General features: G+C 38.4%; 1 protein-coding gene across 4 annotated transcripts in view; it reads left to right on the top strand.

Moving 5' to 3' along the window:
* LOC138810505 (cleavage and polyadenylation specificity factor subunit 2) overlaps nucleotides 1–14,472 on the top strand; it is a 33,365-nt gene extending 18,893 nt beyond the window's left edge. For all 4 annotated transcript variants that reach the window (XM_069997709.1, XM_069997705.1, XM_069997708.1 and 1 more), the window contains 8 exons: nucleotides 24–314; nucleotides 2,190–2,290; nucleotides 2,751–2,951; nucleotides 4,916–5,068; nucleotides 6,202–6,427; nucleotides 8,164–8,463; nucleotides 11,204–11,338; nucleotides 11,746–14,472. In XM_069997709.1, coding sequence (XP_069853810.1) covers nucleotides 24–314; nucleotides 2,190–2,290; nucleotides 2,751–2,951; nucleotides 4,916–5,068; nucleotides 6,202–6,427; nucleotides 8,164–8,463; nucleotides 11,204–11,338; nucleotides 11,746–11,838 — 1,500 coding nt within the window. In that variant the 3' untranslated portion in view covers nucleotides 11,839–14,472. The remainder of the gene's footprint in view (nucleotides 1–23; nucleotides 315–2,189; nucleotides 2,291–2,750; nucleotides 2,952–4,915; nucleotides 5,069–6,201; nucleotides 6,428–8,163; nucleotides 8,464–11,203; nucleotides 11,339–11,745) is intronic.
* The last annotated feature ends 1,910 nt before the right edge of the window (nucleotides 14,473–16,382 follow it).

The raw sequence follows: 16,382 nt of genomic DNA, 5'->3' as shown, positions 1-16,382 counted from the left end.
TTTATCTTTTCTCCCTGTATTAGGTAGAATGGATGAGTGATAAGTTGATGAGATGTTTTGAAGACAAAAGAAATAACCCATTTCAGTTTCGCCATCTCTCTTTGTGCCATGGTCTTTCTGACTTGGCTCGAGTACCGAGTCCCAAAGTTGTACTTGCCAGCCAGCCTGACCTGGAATGCGGATTTTCAAGGGATCTCTTTATTCAATGGTGTCAGGATCCTAAAAACTCAATCATTCTAACTTATAGGACAACTCCTGGGACTTTAGCACGATTCCTAATAGATAATCCTTCTGAAAAAGTTACAGAAATAGAGGTAAGCACCTGCATGCAAACTTGTTAACTATTTTGAGGGGTACACTGTGCATGATAGATAAAAATTAGTGACAAAAAATAAAACTTAAAGTTGTTTCAGGACTTCAACAATACCAGTAGAGATCCTATAATAGCACAAACTTGAGAGCGCCTAAACTGGAAGGCATCTTACAGCTCATTCTCAGTCTCATCCATAACAGTCAACTTTCTCTCAAACTTATCAGAGAAGTAGAAGCAGTTAGGACAGAATTCCTTGATCTTACCATCAGCCATACACTAACCTACTCTATAACTGCTATGTTAATTCCCAAAACACAGTTGAATAACCAATATGCTAAAAGATGGTTTTGCTTAACTGAGCCCAAAAACTAGTTTCATTGACTCTAATTTATAGCAGCTGAGAAGTAGATGGGATGGTTAATAGAGAAAAATTGTATGGTCTTAGATGACTGCATTTCATTCTGCTTAAGAGTAGCATAGTATTAGTAACTAAATTCTGATCAAGGATTCCAAGCAAGCTTAAAAGTAGAATACTGTCTTGGTTTATTTAGCAACTTAGAAATTAATACCAAGCTAAAAGAACTCAGAAGTATTTGAAGCAGTTTCTCTAGGTATGAAGTATAAATTTGAAAATTGTAATTACTAGAAATTCAATTAATACCAGTATGCCATTTGAGGAATTAAAACAACATTGAAAATTTGGAAAAAAATAGAAGATGATTTTTAGAAGCATCCTAATCAGAAGCAGCAGAAATACAATGTATCAGGCTTTTAATTTTTAAAGAATACTACTCAGGATTCTTTCCCTGCTCACTGTCCTATGAATATGTTTTCTGTAGTCATTCCTTTTCATTGTCTGGCATGTTTTGTTGTTGTTGTTTTTTTACTACTCAATCATATCCCAAACAATGTTTACTCTTCTGAAGCTGCCTTTCTCTGTTTTCTTTCTGGGAATTGCAGCACTTTCCACATATGTACTCCAGACAGAAATCTAGGAATGTTCCCTGAAGCCTAATATATACTCAAAGTTAGTGCATGTTCTAATTTTCTCACATGGAATATACCTGTAAAACTTGTACTGAGATCAAGAAGTAGAATATGACCAGTGCTCCCATGTCCCCTTTGCCAACCCTGCTTCTCCCCTCCAAAGAACCATGTTCTGCACAGTTTAGTAAGGCACAGATAAGTATAACTTACTTTTTAATTCCTTGCTTTCCTCTAAACATTACACCAATGTCTCAGTGCTAGTCCTGTTATTTCCAAAATCTGTCTATTTTTCTCTATCACTAATACCATTACCAAAAGTGAATAAATTGAATTTTTAAAACTATTTTGCCTTTTTCTAAATCATTAGTAAAGTGAAATCTCTTTTCATATGTATTTTACCTGTTCTTATTTTGTAAATTACCTTTATATATTTTGTCTATTTAGATACATTACTTTCTTTTTCATTTGGAAACACTGCTTGGAAAAAAGTAGCTTCTGGTAGTAGCATTGCTGCCCATGTTTTCCTCAACTTACTTTGATTTTATGAGATTTGAAATGCTCAAGATCTTACTTTTTTATGGTGTTGTATTCATCTTTTCTGTTGTGAATTTTATGGCCTTGGGATTTATGTGGCCTCCTCTACTCCAAATTATAAAAATACTATTCTGTATTTTCTTTTCTTGATTGTTGCATTTTAACCAGTTTGATTTAAATCTTTCCTAGATAAGTGACAGTATCTATTTTAATAGACTAGGATCTAAAACTGCATCCAATAGGAACTTCATTAATTTCTGCAGAAAGCTTAATTTAAAGATAGGGGACAGTTTCTTATACACCCGCTGTCTTCACCCTAATATTGGTATTTCCTTTTGTCGGCTCACTTTTGTAGTTGAGGAAACGTGTGAAGCTTGAAGGGAAAGAGCTTGAGGAATACTTGGAAAAAGAAAAACTAAAGAAAGAAGCTGCCAAAAAACTGGAGCAATCAAAAGAGTAAGTTAAGTTTATGTATGTAATATGAAAAGAATGTATTCCTAGTACTAGCATTCAGTTGAAAATACTTAGATGGGCATTGGGCACAGGCCTGTAATTCCAGCACTTCAGAGGCTAAGGCAGGACAATTATGAAGTCAAGGCCACACTATGGTACATAGTCAATTTTGGCTGGCCTGAGCTACAAAATGAGACCTTACCTCAAAACAGAAACAAAAATGAAAATACCCAAATTTCCTTATTTCCTTTGGACTGCATTACTTTTGTTTTATCTTTCAAATGGTGAAAACACTAATCCTTTCATATTAACCTAAATATGTATTAGCTAGCAGTTAATGTTAAGTTTCCTAAAATATTGATTCAGTCATATTCAGTACTGCTTTATAACTTAATATTGGTTTAATTGTACTGACTACTAATTCACAGTAATAATTCTGTGATCTATTCTCAAATCCTCCTAGGGCAGACATAGATTCCAGTGATGAGAGTGATGTGGAGGAAGATATTGACCAGCCATCAGCTCATAAGACAAAGCATGATCTGATGATGAAAGGGGAAGGTAGTCGGAAAGGAAGTTTCTTCAAACAGGCAAAGAAGTCCTATCCTATGTTTCCTGCCCCAGAAGAAAGAATTAAATGGGATGAGTATGGAGAGATTATCAAGTATGTGAGCAAAACAAATTTATCTTTCTAACAGACTGGAGGTATTAACTGTTAGTTCAGCCTAGTGAATTTGATCTTTCTGGCCACCATATATTTTTTGTTAGCTTCTGACTACCTTGATTTGAAAGGGTTAGAAAGATTGGTAAGTATAGAAATGTTGAAGAACATCTAGAAGATTGTTGTTAAGGGAAAATATTTCCTAACTTGGTTGTGTGAAAAGCTTAAAAAGATGATTTGAGATTAGCTACTTGGGAAGTAGAAATCAGAATTGTGGTTCAAAACTATCCTGGACAAAAAGTTCATAAGACATCATCTCAACCAGTATCTGGGCACAGTAATGAGTTCTTGTTATCCAAGGCACATAAAATGCTGAGATCAAGAGGATTGTGCTTCTAAACCAGCCTAAGCAAAATATTTTTGAGACCCCTACCCCCTCATCTCAATAGCAAAAAGTCGGTTATGATAGTACGTGTCAGTCATCCCAACTTCAGTAGGGTGCACAAGTTGGAGGATCATGTCTAGGCCTGGGCACAAAGCAAGACCTTATCTGAAAAATAACCAGAGCAAACAGGGCTGGGGGGATGGCTCAAGCAGCAGAGCTGCAGCAGCAACCTAGGTGTTTGGGAAGAGTGGGAGTGGGCTTGGGACAATTACAGGAAAGTGATGAGAGACTGTTATGAATATGTTTATGTTTTACTTTAGCACTCATATTGTAAGTAAAGATAGATGATACTCATACATCAAAATAAAGATAAAAGCTTACAAGGGAGTTAATTTGTATTTTACAGAATTGTCTGCTTTCTTTGGGCAGAAAGGAAAGAACTGGGGCACTTAAGTACACGAGGAGAGCTCTAAGATATTGAGATATTGAGCTCTAAGGTATTGAGATTTGGTGAAAGAAACCACAGAAATTTATAAGAATTTTTATTTTTTTGTTTTTGTTGGTCATGGGGCTTGAACTCTGGACCTGGGCACTGTCTCTAAGCTATTTGTGCTAAAGGCTAGTGCTTTACTACTTTGAGCCATAGCTCTACTATTGGTTTATTTTTTTATATTTTTATTTTTTGGGGTCCGGTCGAGGGGCTTGAATTCTGGGCCTGGGCACTGTTCCTCAGCTCTTCAGCTCAAGGCTAGCGCTCTACCACTTGAACCACAGCGCCACTTCTGGCTTTTTTCTTTTTGCTTATGTGGTGCTGAGGAATCGAACCCAGGGCCTCATGCACGCAAGGCAAGCGCTCTACCACTGAGCCACCTTCCCAGCCCTCTACTATTGGTTTTTGAGTGATTAATTGAAGATATGAATCTAACAAGGACTTTCCTGCCCAGGCTGGCTTCAAGCCATGATCCTCAGATCTCAGCTTCCTGAGATTATAGGAATGAGCCACCAACACCTCACTGAGAAATTTTAAAAAGAATGCAGGGCTAGATTGTAGGAGTACTTGCTATAGCCATTGGGATCTTGCAGTGGCCTGTCTAAGGGATTTTCACTAGTCTATACCATGTGAGCTAAGAGCACACTTTAGTGGTTATGAAAATCATAATATATGAATATAGTCATCTGACACTTGATACTATGAAATTCCATTGGTTTGGGGTCAAACATATGTTTAAGTCTTGAAATGTTTCCCTCCATCCTGGTGCTTGAGTTCAGGCTCTGTCCCTGATCTTCTCTGTGCTCAAGGCTAGCGCTCTACCACTTGAGACACTGCACCACTTCTAGTTTTTTCTGAATAGCTTATTGGAGATAAGAGTCTCACTGACTTTCCTTCTCAGGCTGGCTTTGAATCTCGAGCTTCATATCTCAGCTTCCTGAGTAGCTAGGATTACAGATATGAGCACTGATGCCCGGCTTAAGTCTTGAAATATTTAAGGGGTCTAAAATCACGCTGCCTCCTAGTTAGTTGTACATATTATATAACATTAGCTTGCTTTTTACTACTTCTAATTAGAGATTTCTTATTTAGACCAGAGGATTTCTTAGTGCCAGAACTTCAAGCTACTGAAGAAGAAAAAAGCAAATTAGAATCTGGTTTGACAAATGGGGATGAACCAATGGATCAAGATTTATCTGATGTTCCTACCAAGTGTATTTCTACAACAGAATCTATAGAAATCAAGTAAGTGCTTTTGTTGCATTTAGAAAATTACAAAATTTCTAGCACTTGAGTTAGATAATTTACATTGGTTCAAATGTGAAGTTTCTGATTATTTTCTAGTTATACTTATGCTTTAAATTTTTAATTTCTTTTTCCTTGAAATGGCTAGCAAAGTAGGATGGTGTTTTTTTCTTCATTGATGACATTTAATGTCAAAGTAATTTTGTTAGTAGTGGGAAGATGAGGAAGTTGACCCATTAAATTATATGCTTACATAAAGAAATATTATTTCTGGCCATAGTAACTCTAGTGGGAAATAAAAGAGAACATTGTTAAGTCACAAGTTTAATTTTTCTGATTGACTGCTTGTTTCAAAAAATATACTCCTTAAACATCTCTAATGATCTCATTTGTATAAAATATGGTATGCCTGGAAGTAGCTGAACTTTTTTTCTACCTGGTGCTGGCGGCTCAGGTCTGTAATCCAAGATATTCAAGAATAGCTGAGAAGCTATTCTTAGTTGAGATCTGTAATAGCTGAGATCCAGAGGAACTTGGTTTGAGGTCAGTCCAAGCAGAAAAGTCTATAAGACTATGCAAAATAACAGGCAAAAAGCAGCGCTGGAACACTGGGCACTGGTAGCTTATAAACCCATCTACTCAGAAGGCTGAGTTTGAAAGTGGTGGTTCAAAGACAGATTTTAAGATCTTTATCTCCAAATATCCAGTAACAAGCCAGAAGTAGAAATATGGCTCAAGTGGTAGAGTGCCACCCCTGAGTGAAAAAGCCAAGTTAAGGCCTGGAGCTTAAGCTCCAGTATAGACACAACAGCAATAAAAGCAGTGCTAGTGGTGTGGCTCAAGTGGTAGAACACCAGCCCAGCAAGCATGAGGTCCTGAGTTCAAACCCCAGTACCACCAAAACCCTTTTTTACTTAGCATAGTTAATAATACAGTAAATGGTTGTTTGAAAATTTTATTTTCTGAATCGTCTAGAGCTAAGATATAAATAATACGTATTAATAAATATAACATATTTCTCAAATCTTCATTTTACGTTGTTTACATCTCCTTCCTGAGAATAAAAGTTGCTTTTTTAAAAGCCTACTTTGAGAATTGTCAGAAAACTAAGCTCAAAACATGTCTAATTACAGGGCCAGGGTTACTTACATAGACTATGAAGGGCGCTCTGATGGGGATTCCATTAAAAAAATCATTAATCAGATGAAACCAAGGCAGTTGATCATTGTCCATGGCCCACCAGAAGCCAGTCAAGATCTGGCAGAGTGCTGCCGTGCCTTTGGAGGGAAAGATATTAAAGTGTACATGCCAAAGCTACATGAGACTGTTGATGCCACCAGTGAAACTCATATCTACCAAGTAAGTAAGCTGCTACCAGGTGAGCTGCTGAGCTGCATGGAAATTAACCCTTTTGTTGCAGATTAAGACAGGTACATGGCTGGGTGCTAGTGGCTCATGCCTGTAATCCTAACTACTCAGGAGGTTGAGATCTGAGGATTGCATTCAAAGCCAGACCAGGCAAGAAAGTTTGTGAGACTCTCATCTCCAATTATCCACCAGGAAACTAAAGTAGAACTATGGCTCAAATTGGTAGAGCTCTAACCTTTAACACAAAAGCTCAAGGATAACACCCAGACCCTAAATTTAAACTCTACAACCAGTAACAACAAAAAGGCAGGTCTATTAGGAATACAAAGTAAGAGAGACAGACATGGTACCCTGCTCTAGCAGGTCCATAGTCCACAGGGTTTGAGTGAGCACATAGAATTTTCTCCATGTATGTATCTGACAGAAGTAGTGTAGGGATACTAGGAAAGTACCAGAGCCCTGACCTAAATCTGGAGGATGTGGAGGAGGGGGTCTGTGGGTCTGAGTGTGTATATCCCCTGTGGCTTGAACTCAGGGCCTGGCCACTGTCCCTGAGCTTTTGTGCTCAAGGCTAGTGCTCTACCACTTTGAGCCTTAGCACCATTTCTGGCTTTTTGATGGTTATTGGAGTTCCTACCTGAGCTAACTTTGAACCATAATCTTCAAATCTCAGTCTCCTGAATAGCTGGATTTACAGATGGGAGCCAACCAATGTCTGGCTTCCAAATGTGGATGCTCAGAAAAAGGTTCTTGGCGTAAGAGCTGATGTATATTTAAATAGGTCTTTTTTTTTTTTATATATAATAACCAAGTATGAAGAGAGGGGCAAGGGGACTTTCAGGTTGAGCAAATAATACTTGCAAAAATATAGAAGTAAAGCGAATACAGGTTCAACAATTATCACAGCTATCAAGGTTCTTCTAACTGAAACAAATGGAGACAGATCTAGAAAATAGAAATGAGCACATGGGAGAGAATGAAGACATCTTTGGTTATGGGTGATAGTGACAGCTTTAGGTAACTATGATGTCTGTATCTGGAAGAAATAGCTTACAACAGCTTATTAGGCAGAAAAATAATTCTGGGAAGGGCAAGTGGAAGCAGCATTCTAAGGACATGGAGATGGGAGATTGCATAATTCACACAGCAGCTTGTGTGTGAACCAATAGCTAGTTCAACCAGTACCAGTGATTGCCACGATGGCTACACATGAGGCCCAGTAATGTGTGCATCTTACTGGTTATGTCAGGAGTCCTTTAGGAAGGCCCTGGTGTTAAAATGAACAAAAGCAACTGTGTGTGGTTCTACTGTGCAGGCTAGGTTAGGAATTTGTACATTGGAACAGACAAGTGCTCTCAGGATCTTACAAGTAATTTGGTCATACAGATCATAATGAATATCAGCTTTTCAGATTTTAATCACATTACCAGGGTTAGAAAATGACAATAAGAAGTTTGCTTTGTTTATTTATTTTTGCCAGACCTGGGACTTGAACTCAGGGCCTGTCCCTGAGCTGCTTTTGCTCAAGGCTAGCATTCTCTCACTTGAGCCACAGCACCACTTCTGGCATTTTCTCTTTATATGGTAACTAGGAATCAAACCCAGGGCTTCATGCATGCTAGGCAAGCACTTTACCACTAAGCCACATTCGTAGCCCAAGAAGCTATATTTAATTTGCTCATTTGTACTATGAATTTTCTTCCTCTTCCTTCCGTTTGCATATCCAGGTGAGATTAAAAGACTCACTTGTCAGCTCCCTTCAGTTTTGTAAGGCCAAAGATGCAGAATTAGCATGGATTGATGGTGTCTTAGACATGAGGGTTTCCAAAGTGGACACGGGCGTTATTTTGGAAGAAGGAGAGCTCAAGGATGATGGAGAGGACTCAGAAATGCAAGTAGATGCGCCTTCAGATTCCAGTGTTCTAGCACAGCAGAAAGCCATGAAAAGCCTGTTTGGAGATGACGAGAAAGAAACCGGGGAGGAGAGTGAGGTCATCCCTACTCTGGAACCCTTGCCACCTCACGAGGTAAGAAAGCCTGAGCTTTCTTTTTTTTGGGGGGGTCAGGTCATGGGGCCTGAACTCTGGGCCTGGGCTCTGTCCCTCAGCTCTTCAGCTCAAGGCTAGCGCTCTACCACTTGAGCCACCGCGCCACTTCCGGCTTTTTTCTTTTTTGCTTATGTGGTACTGAGGAATCAAACCCAGGGCCTCATGCATGCAAGGCAAGCGCTCTACCACTGAGCCACCTTCCCAGCCCCTATAGCTCATTCTTAATTTGTCATTTTCCCGCTTTCCTCTTGTGTTTTGAATCACCTAAAATAGGTTTTATGTAGGCTAATTTTGGAGTTCTTAGAAAAAATTATTCAAGATATGTTTTTATGTATGTGTTAACTCTTTTTTTTTTTTTTTTTTTTGGTTGGTCATGGGGCTAGAACTCTGGGCCTGGTGTTGTCTCTCAATTCTTCAGCTCAAGGCTAGTGCTCTCCCACTTGAGCTACAGAGCCACTTCCAGTTTTCTGGTGGTTTATTGGAGATAAGAGTTTCACGGTCTTTCCTGCCCAGGCCGGCTTTGAACCATGATCCTCAGATCTTAGCCTCCAGAGTATCTAGGATTACAGGTGCGAGCCACCAGTGCTGGGCTGTGTTAACTTTTTATGGCTATAAACTTAAAGGAACCCTTTAACAAATATTCTTTTAAAGACATACTGTTTTTTTGTGATGTCATTTGTTTTTTGTTTGTTTTTTTAGTATGGATTTTTAAATACCAAGTTTGATTGTTGAGGAGCACCTGCCTGCTTTAAATCAGGAGATTTATAGTGTTTTAAGAATGTCATATGTTTTGTACCGTATTAGAGCTTGAACTCAGGGCCTTGCACACTTGTCTGGCTTTTTTGCCCAAGGCTGATGCTCTGCCACCTGAGCTATGTCTCCAGTTCTGGATTTCTGCTCATTAACTGGAGATAAGAGTTTCATGGCCTTTTTGTCTTTGAACTGGGATCCTCAGATCTCAGCCTCCTGATTAGCTATGATTGCAGATTTTAAATCACTTTTGGGTTTGCTACAGCTAGAAATCTTTCATTAAGTATAGGTATAACTCTAGCCTAGTATGTACATGTTCTCAGGAGAGATCTGGCTCATTAGAAAGGATTTTAGATAATGAAACTTAACCAAGGAATTAAACGATTGCTACAATGAAGACCATAAAACCTTGAGAAAAGGGGCTGGGCACTATTGTCTCATGCTTGGAATCCTAGCTACTTGGGAGGTTGAGATCTGAGGATTGTAGTTTGAAGCCAGCCCAAGTAGAAAAGTCCATGAGACTTATCTCTAATTAATTAAAAAAAAAAAAAAAAAAAAAAGTAGAGCTATAGCTCAAGTGGTAGAGTAGTAATCTTGAGCACAAAAGCTCAGGGACAGTGCCTAGACCTTGAGTTCAAGCTGTAGGACTAGCAACAAGAAACAATAACCTAAAACAACAACAACAGCAAAAAAGTTTAAGGGAGAATAGAAAGAAGACAGCAGAAGATAGAAAAGCCTCCCCTGCTCAATAGGGGGCTGGGGAGTGAGAAAAGAGAAAGCAATCGTGTTATTCTGATAAAGATATCATGGATATACATATGAGCTACCATGGTTCTGAAAGCTTGAGACAGTTAATGCAGTTTTACAAAATAATGACAGAAAAGTAGAGGAGTCCATTGGGGAGTCCTCTTGTGAAGAGAAATGTGGGTGTGGAGGGTGAGTGAGGATGAATATGGTTGAAATAGTTTATTAACATATATGAAAATATATGTATGTATGGAAATGTCACAATGAAACCCACTCTTGTACAACTAATGTATGCTAAAAATAATTATTAAAAAAGATTTAGGTGTTAAGACTTAGAATAGTATTAAAACTTAGTCTTAGGTGCTTGTCAAGTGAGATCGTTAGCCCTGCTGTAATGTAGACTAGAGAGGCAGCCTCTGCATTGGATTCCCTTGTACAACTCTTGAAGCTGAGGGAAGGAATTACCGTCTTTTTTCTTCTCTCCGCTAAAGTGAGAGCCCTTTAGGCAGTTTGAAAGCTGCAGCATTAGGCAAGAACCACTTGCTTTTCTGACTCTGTACCCGTGCCATCCATGGCTTTCACTCAGAGGGAGGGAATGGAGATGAATTAGGGAAGAATTATCCTCTGAACTAAGCAGAAGAGCACGATCTGGAAAGTGAGTTTTGGTTTAGTTCTGCCTCTTGGCACTCCAGTTGACCCTCTGGCAAGTGGGTGAGCAAAAAGCCTAACATTACCACACATCTCTGTTATTAGGAGGCATGACTAATAACGTTCTGAAACATCACAAAATGTGAGGGAAATGTTAACGGATGAAGTAAAATCCAGGATAACAAACTTGGAATGTGATTTTATAGTCTCCACTTGAGGGAATAACCAAAATATCCTGGAGAACATTCAGTGCTTCACCTTTTTTTTTTGAGTCGGTTGTAGGACTTGAACTTAGGCCCGGGTGCTGTCTCTGAGCTTTTTCACTGAAAGCTAGCGCTCTACCACTTTGAGCCAACGTGCCACTTCCAGTTTTCTGGTGTTAATTGGAGATGAATCTCATGGACTTTTCCTGTCCAAGCTGGTTTCAAACGGGGATTCTCAGATCTCAGCCTCTTGAGTAGCTAGGATTATAGGCATGAGCCACTGGCACCTGGCCAGTATTCACTTTTTTCAGTCCAACTTTGTGTATGATGTTTTATTTGAAGTTATTCTTTCCCCTTTGACCTTATCCAAGGTTCCTGGACATCAATCTGTTTTTATGAATGAACCAAGACTATCAGACTTCAAGCAAGTTCTTTTGCGGGAGGGGATTCAAGCTGAATTTGTTGGAGGTGTTCTTGTGTGCAACAATCAAGTAGCAGTCCGTAGAGTAAGTTTTGTTTTTAGTACGCTCTGAATTGAGCATGTTTCTGATATTTTCTCATTTTGGATTCTGTAATTCTTGATGGGCATTCTCACAAAGTACTTTATATTCATATGATGACTTTTAAGGCTTATTAAGGTGAATGTCAAAATATTACATATATATATATAAATATATATATATATATATATATATATATATATATATATATATAGTTTTAGGGAAAACTTATTACTTGAATTCTAACATTTATGTATCCATATGATTTACTGCCTGAATATTATGTCTGTAGTATGTGAATCAGGATAACCCTTTCCTTACCAATCATAAGGTAGCCTAATATATTTTGGTTATTATGTCTGCTTGTTAATGAATAGAAAATGTGCTAAAGAACTTTTTAATTTGGTTTCTAGACGGAAACTGGACGCATCGGATTAGAAGGCTGCCTTTGTCAAGACTTTTATAGGATAAGAGACCTTTTATATGAACAGTATGCCATTGTGTAAAGGACATGATGTCAAGAAGTATCTGCTTGACCTTTCTAAGAAAAAAGGATTCCTATCTCATTCTATGCTTTTGCTGTTTTGTTTTGTAACATACAAAAAAATCTGCCTGAAAGACTGAACATGTATTAGATCTTGAAAAAATGTCAGTGGAGGACATGGTATGTAGCTCAGTGGGACAGTGCTTGTCTAGCATGTACATAGTCTGGATTTCATCCCCAGCACTGCAGAAAACAGAAAAATGTGAATAGAGACCATGTTGTCCCTACTTTATGCACACTATACCTTTTAACTTTCAGAGTGATGGAGGTCCTAATAGGGCACAGCCAAGGGTTAAAGATAATGGGTTCTAAATGTATAGACCCTTTACCCGAAGAAGGCTTTTACTTGAATACAGCAGTGCACCTTAGCAAACCAGTTTCTGGCCTTAGAGAAACATGTCTGCGTGTATTCTTGCAAACTGTTTCTTAATATTTTCTGAAATGAAAAGGGAGAATTATTTAGAAAAGACGTGCTACAAGAAAATAAGGAAATAAGACAAACCAAATTGGTAGGACAGTTTTTTGAAGCTTGGGTATTTAAAGACAAAAACATATCATACATGCTATGACTCCTCTTGTGAATCCTGATATGTGATTGTTTTCACATGGAGTGGTAAACTCCTTGCCTGCATTTCCCAGTGACTTACTCTAGTGTGAGATACACACATTTTGTTAGGAATAAATTTTTATTTCTCCCATTTCTTATTTTGATAAGCTTTTTTGTTTTTTGTCAGTTGTGGGGCTTGAACTTGGGGCTCTGTCCCTGAGCTCTTTTTGCTCAAGCTAGCACTCTTCCACTTTGAGCCACAGCGACATTTCTACTTTTCTGGTGGTTCATTGGAGATAAGAGTCTCATGGACTTCCCTGCCTGTGCTGGCTTTGAACTGCAATCCTCAGATCTCAGCCTTCTGAGTATCTAGACTTACAGGCATGAGCTACTGGTGCCTGGCTTTGAAGCGCTTTTGTTGTACAGTTTGAATTAGAACATCATCTTTTGAATACGTGTCATTCAGAAGAAAGCCTTGATGTGTTGCCATCTTTAAGGTGGGTACACACTTTAGTCACACCCTATCAACTAGGTGACTGTATTTGAAATTGTTCAGTTTTGTATTTTTTAAGAAAGGATACTGAACTCAAGTTTTTATAATTAGAAACTATAAATATTAGGCTCGGTCTCTTCTAAGTTTCATGATTGTATTTTGTACACATTACTACAAAAATTGTACTGAAATTGGATAAGGTTATCCTTTGCTGCCCCAGGAATACAAACTGAAGATAAGCCACTTTCATTGAACTAACTTAATGAAATCTATGTTGTCTTACTGTAATGTGTTGTTGATTTTCTAGAAAATAATCATGGAAGGTCTTGATTCTTCCTTCTTATGAATGGTAGAACTCTTCACTCTTAGCCTTGATAGGAGCATCAATCTTCTTATTTAACTGTGGTGAAACTATGTATATTTTAACCTTGAGATGTGACTTTAATATGTTATTGTTTCAAATGCTTTCACAACTTCCATTGTGGATTACAATGCTTATGCAAAGTTCACAGCCTTCTGATACTAAAACCAGATAAGCAAAACAGTGTTTCAGAAGATAAATATAAAGGGTATATTTTCTTCTTAGCACTGCAAAACTGTTTCTCTTTTCCTCTCCTTACTCTGTAGAGTGGCCTTATAATTCTATTTATAGTCCAGGAGGAAGGAAAGGCTGCAAGTGTTCCATGCATCAAAACATCTGGCTGTACCTGTTACATTATAATGCTACAGTGTTTAAAAAGCTATTTCTTGCCTAGCCTTTTTACTATTCTATGAACAAGAATTAAATTTTAGAGCACTACTTGAGCATGGCTGTGCTGAAAAAAAAAGTCATCAAGAAAGCAATACTTTCCTGTTTCTAGATGACAATGTTACTAAAATGCCTAAAAAGCTTTTTTGTAGCCTCAGGTGCTTTAGAAAAATAGAAATTGAAAACAATAGTGAGATTAAATTATGAGCTCAGAGAAACATTGAGATGTTTAAAAGCAAGAATAAATACAAGATAGATTTTCAGGTTAGAAATAGAAATAATTTTGCTGAAAAGACGGTACATGCTGTTAATCCCGGCACAGATCCTAAGGCAGGAAGATGGCAAGTTAGAGGCCAGCCAGCCTGGGCTACATTGTGAGACTTTGTCTTAAAAAAGAAAAAGGAAAGACTCCTGTGTTGTTGCAGTGGGATTCCCGGTGCAGTTATCATCACAGTTATTTTCCTGGTTTCATGGCCCTGTAGGTGACCTAAAACAGAAATGAGGAAATGAGCTTTCTAAAGGGGGCCATTCACTGTTTGTTTTTTTCAAATTGATGTACAATTTACATATCATAAAATATTCATTATCTTAAAGTATGCAAATTATTGGTTTGGGGACATTCTTATTTGTGCAGCAGTGACTACTATGTAATTCCATAACTTTTTCATCATTCCAAAAGGAAACCTCATATACATTAGCAGGTACTTCCCATTTTTCCTAATTCCTAACCCCTGTCAATCATTAAATCTTTCTGTGTCTACAGATTTGTCTCTTCTGAACATTTCATAAAAATAAGAGTCATACCACATGTGCCCTTTTGTGTCTGACTTCTTTCACATAGCATGTGTTCAGGGTTTAGCAGCATGTTTTGGTATCATGTTTTAGTAAACATCCTTTTAGCATGTTTTCCATACAGTAGCCATGTATTAGTATCTTTTTTGAGACATAATCTTGTTTTATAGCCTGTCTCAGCCTTCTGAGTGCTGAGCTGATAGATGTGCACCATGACACTTTATGTCCATGTCCTTTTTGTAGTTGACTTACATTCCATTACACCACTATACCATCTTTTGTTTATTCCTTCATTAGTTGATGTACATTGATTGTTCTCCATTTTGGGGGGTGGGAGGTGCTATTAATGAAGAAAGCTCCTTTGACGTTAGTGTGCAAGATTTTTTGGGGGGGAGGGGGTCCAGTCGTAGGGCCTGAACTCTGGGCTTGGGTGCTCTCCCTCAGCTCTTCAGCTTAAGGCTAGTGCTCTACCACTTGAGCCACAGCACCACTTCCGGATTTTTTTTTTTTTTTTTTGCTTATGTGGTGCTGAGGAATCGAACCCAGGGCCTCATGCATGCAAGGCAAGCGCTCTACCACTGAGCCACCTTTCCAGCCCCCGTACAAGATGTTTTGTATGAACATGTACTTTCGTTTTTCCCAATTATATCTTAATAGAATTGCTGGATCATTTGGTGGCTCTGCTTACCGATTTGGGGACTGCCAGCTGTTTTCCAAAGTGGCTGTACCATTTCACATTGCCACCAGTACATGAGTGAAATGTGCATGATCTCTGCATCTTTGCCCATACTTGCTATTCTCCATCTGGTCTATGTGAAGAGCAAGCTCCTTAAGGTTTTGATTTGTGTTTCCCTAATGAATCATCACAAGCATTTCACGTGCTTTTAGCTTTTTGGAGTCATGTCTGTTCAAATCTTTTGCCTATTTTTAAAATTAGTTTCTCTTTTCACTGTTATGTTAACAAGTTTTAAAGAAATACATCCTAGAGCCAGGCACTAGTGTCTCATACTTGTAATCCTAGTTATTCAAGAGGCTGAGATCTGGAGAATTGTGGTTTATAAAGCTAGCCTGTTAAAAAGAATTAACTACTCCCTTCTAGAATACCAGACTACAGCCATGACTGAAATAGAGTGCCAGCTGGGAGCAAGCAAAGCCTAACAAACTCAAGGTGCTGAGCTCAAACTCCACTCTCCATCCCACCCTCCAAAAAAGTTCTGAGTCCTAAACTCTTAACATATATGATTTGCAAAAAAGAAAAAGAAAAAAAGTCTGTTTTGAGGTTGGTAGTGTGCTTTGAAGCACAAAAGTGTAATTTTGGTGACATCCAATTTAATTTTCCCCCTTTTGGCTTCTTGTGCTATTGGCGTCATTTAGAAACCATTTCCTCATCTAAAATTACACAGCTAGGAACCTACATTTTTTTCCCTATGCATGATAATTTTAGATTTTAGGCCTTTACCCATTTTTGAATCTGTTTATCAGTTTCTGCAACTTTTTTTTTTTTTTTTGTCTGTTGTGGAGCTTGAACACTAGGCCTGGGTGCTGTCCCTGCGCTCTTCAGCTCAAGGCGAGTGCTCTATCACTTGAGCCACAGCGCCACTTCTGATAATAGGAGTTAAGAGTCTTAGGGACTTTCCTGCCTGGCTGGCTTTGAACCTTGATCCTCAGATCTTAGCCTCCTGAGTAGCTAGAATTACAGGCGTGAGCCACCAGCACCCGGCTTGCAACAACAATTTTTAAAATGCACTCATTTTTAAAAGGAAAAAAAAATCAGTTGAAATATACCTCTTCAAATCTTAAAATGTGCAGCAAAATGGGATGCTGTTTTGGTATTAAATGAAGGATCCTGAGGAACAAAAAGAATTTATCTGAACTGCACACGGCTGACGGCAGAGTTGGAGTTCGAACTAGCTTTATAGGAATGCA

The sequence above is a fragment of the Dipodomys merriami genome, unplaced genomic scaffold (genome assembly GCF_024711535.1).
Source record: "Dipodomys merriami isolate MVZ:Mamm:240054 unplaced genomic scaffold, mDipMer1.0.p SCAF_50, whole genome shotgun sequence".
NCBI lineage: Eukaryota > Metazoa > Chordata > Mammalia > Rodentia > Heteromyidae > Dipodomys > Dipodomys merriami.
The sequence above is the reverse complement of the archived record's forward strand: the minus strand, read 5'-3'. Positions and strand labels throughout refer to the sequence as shown.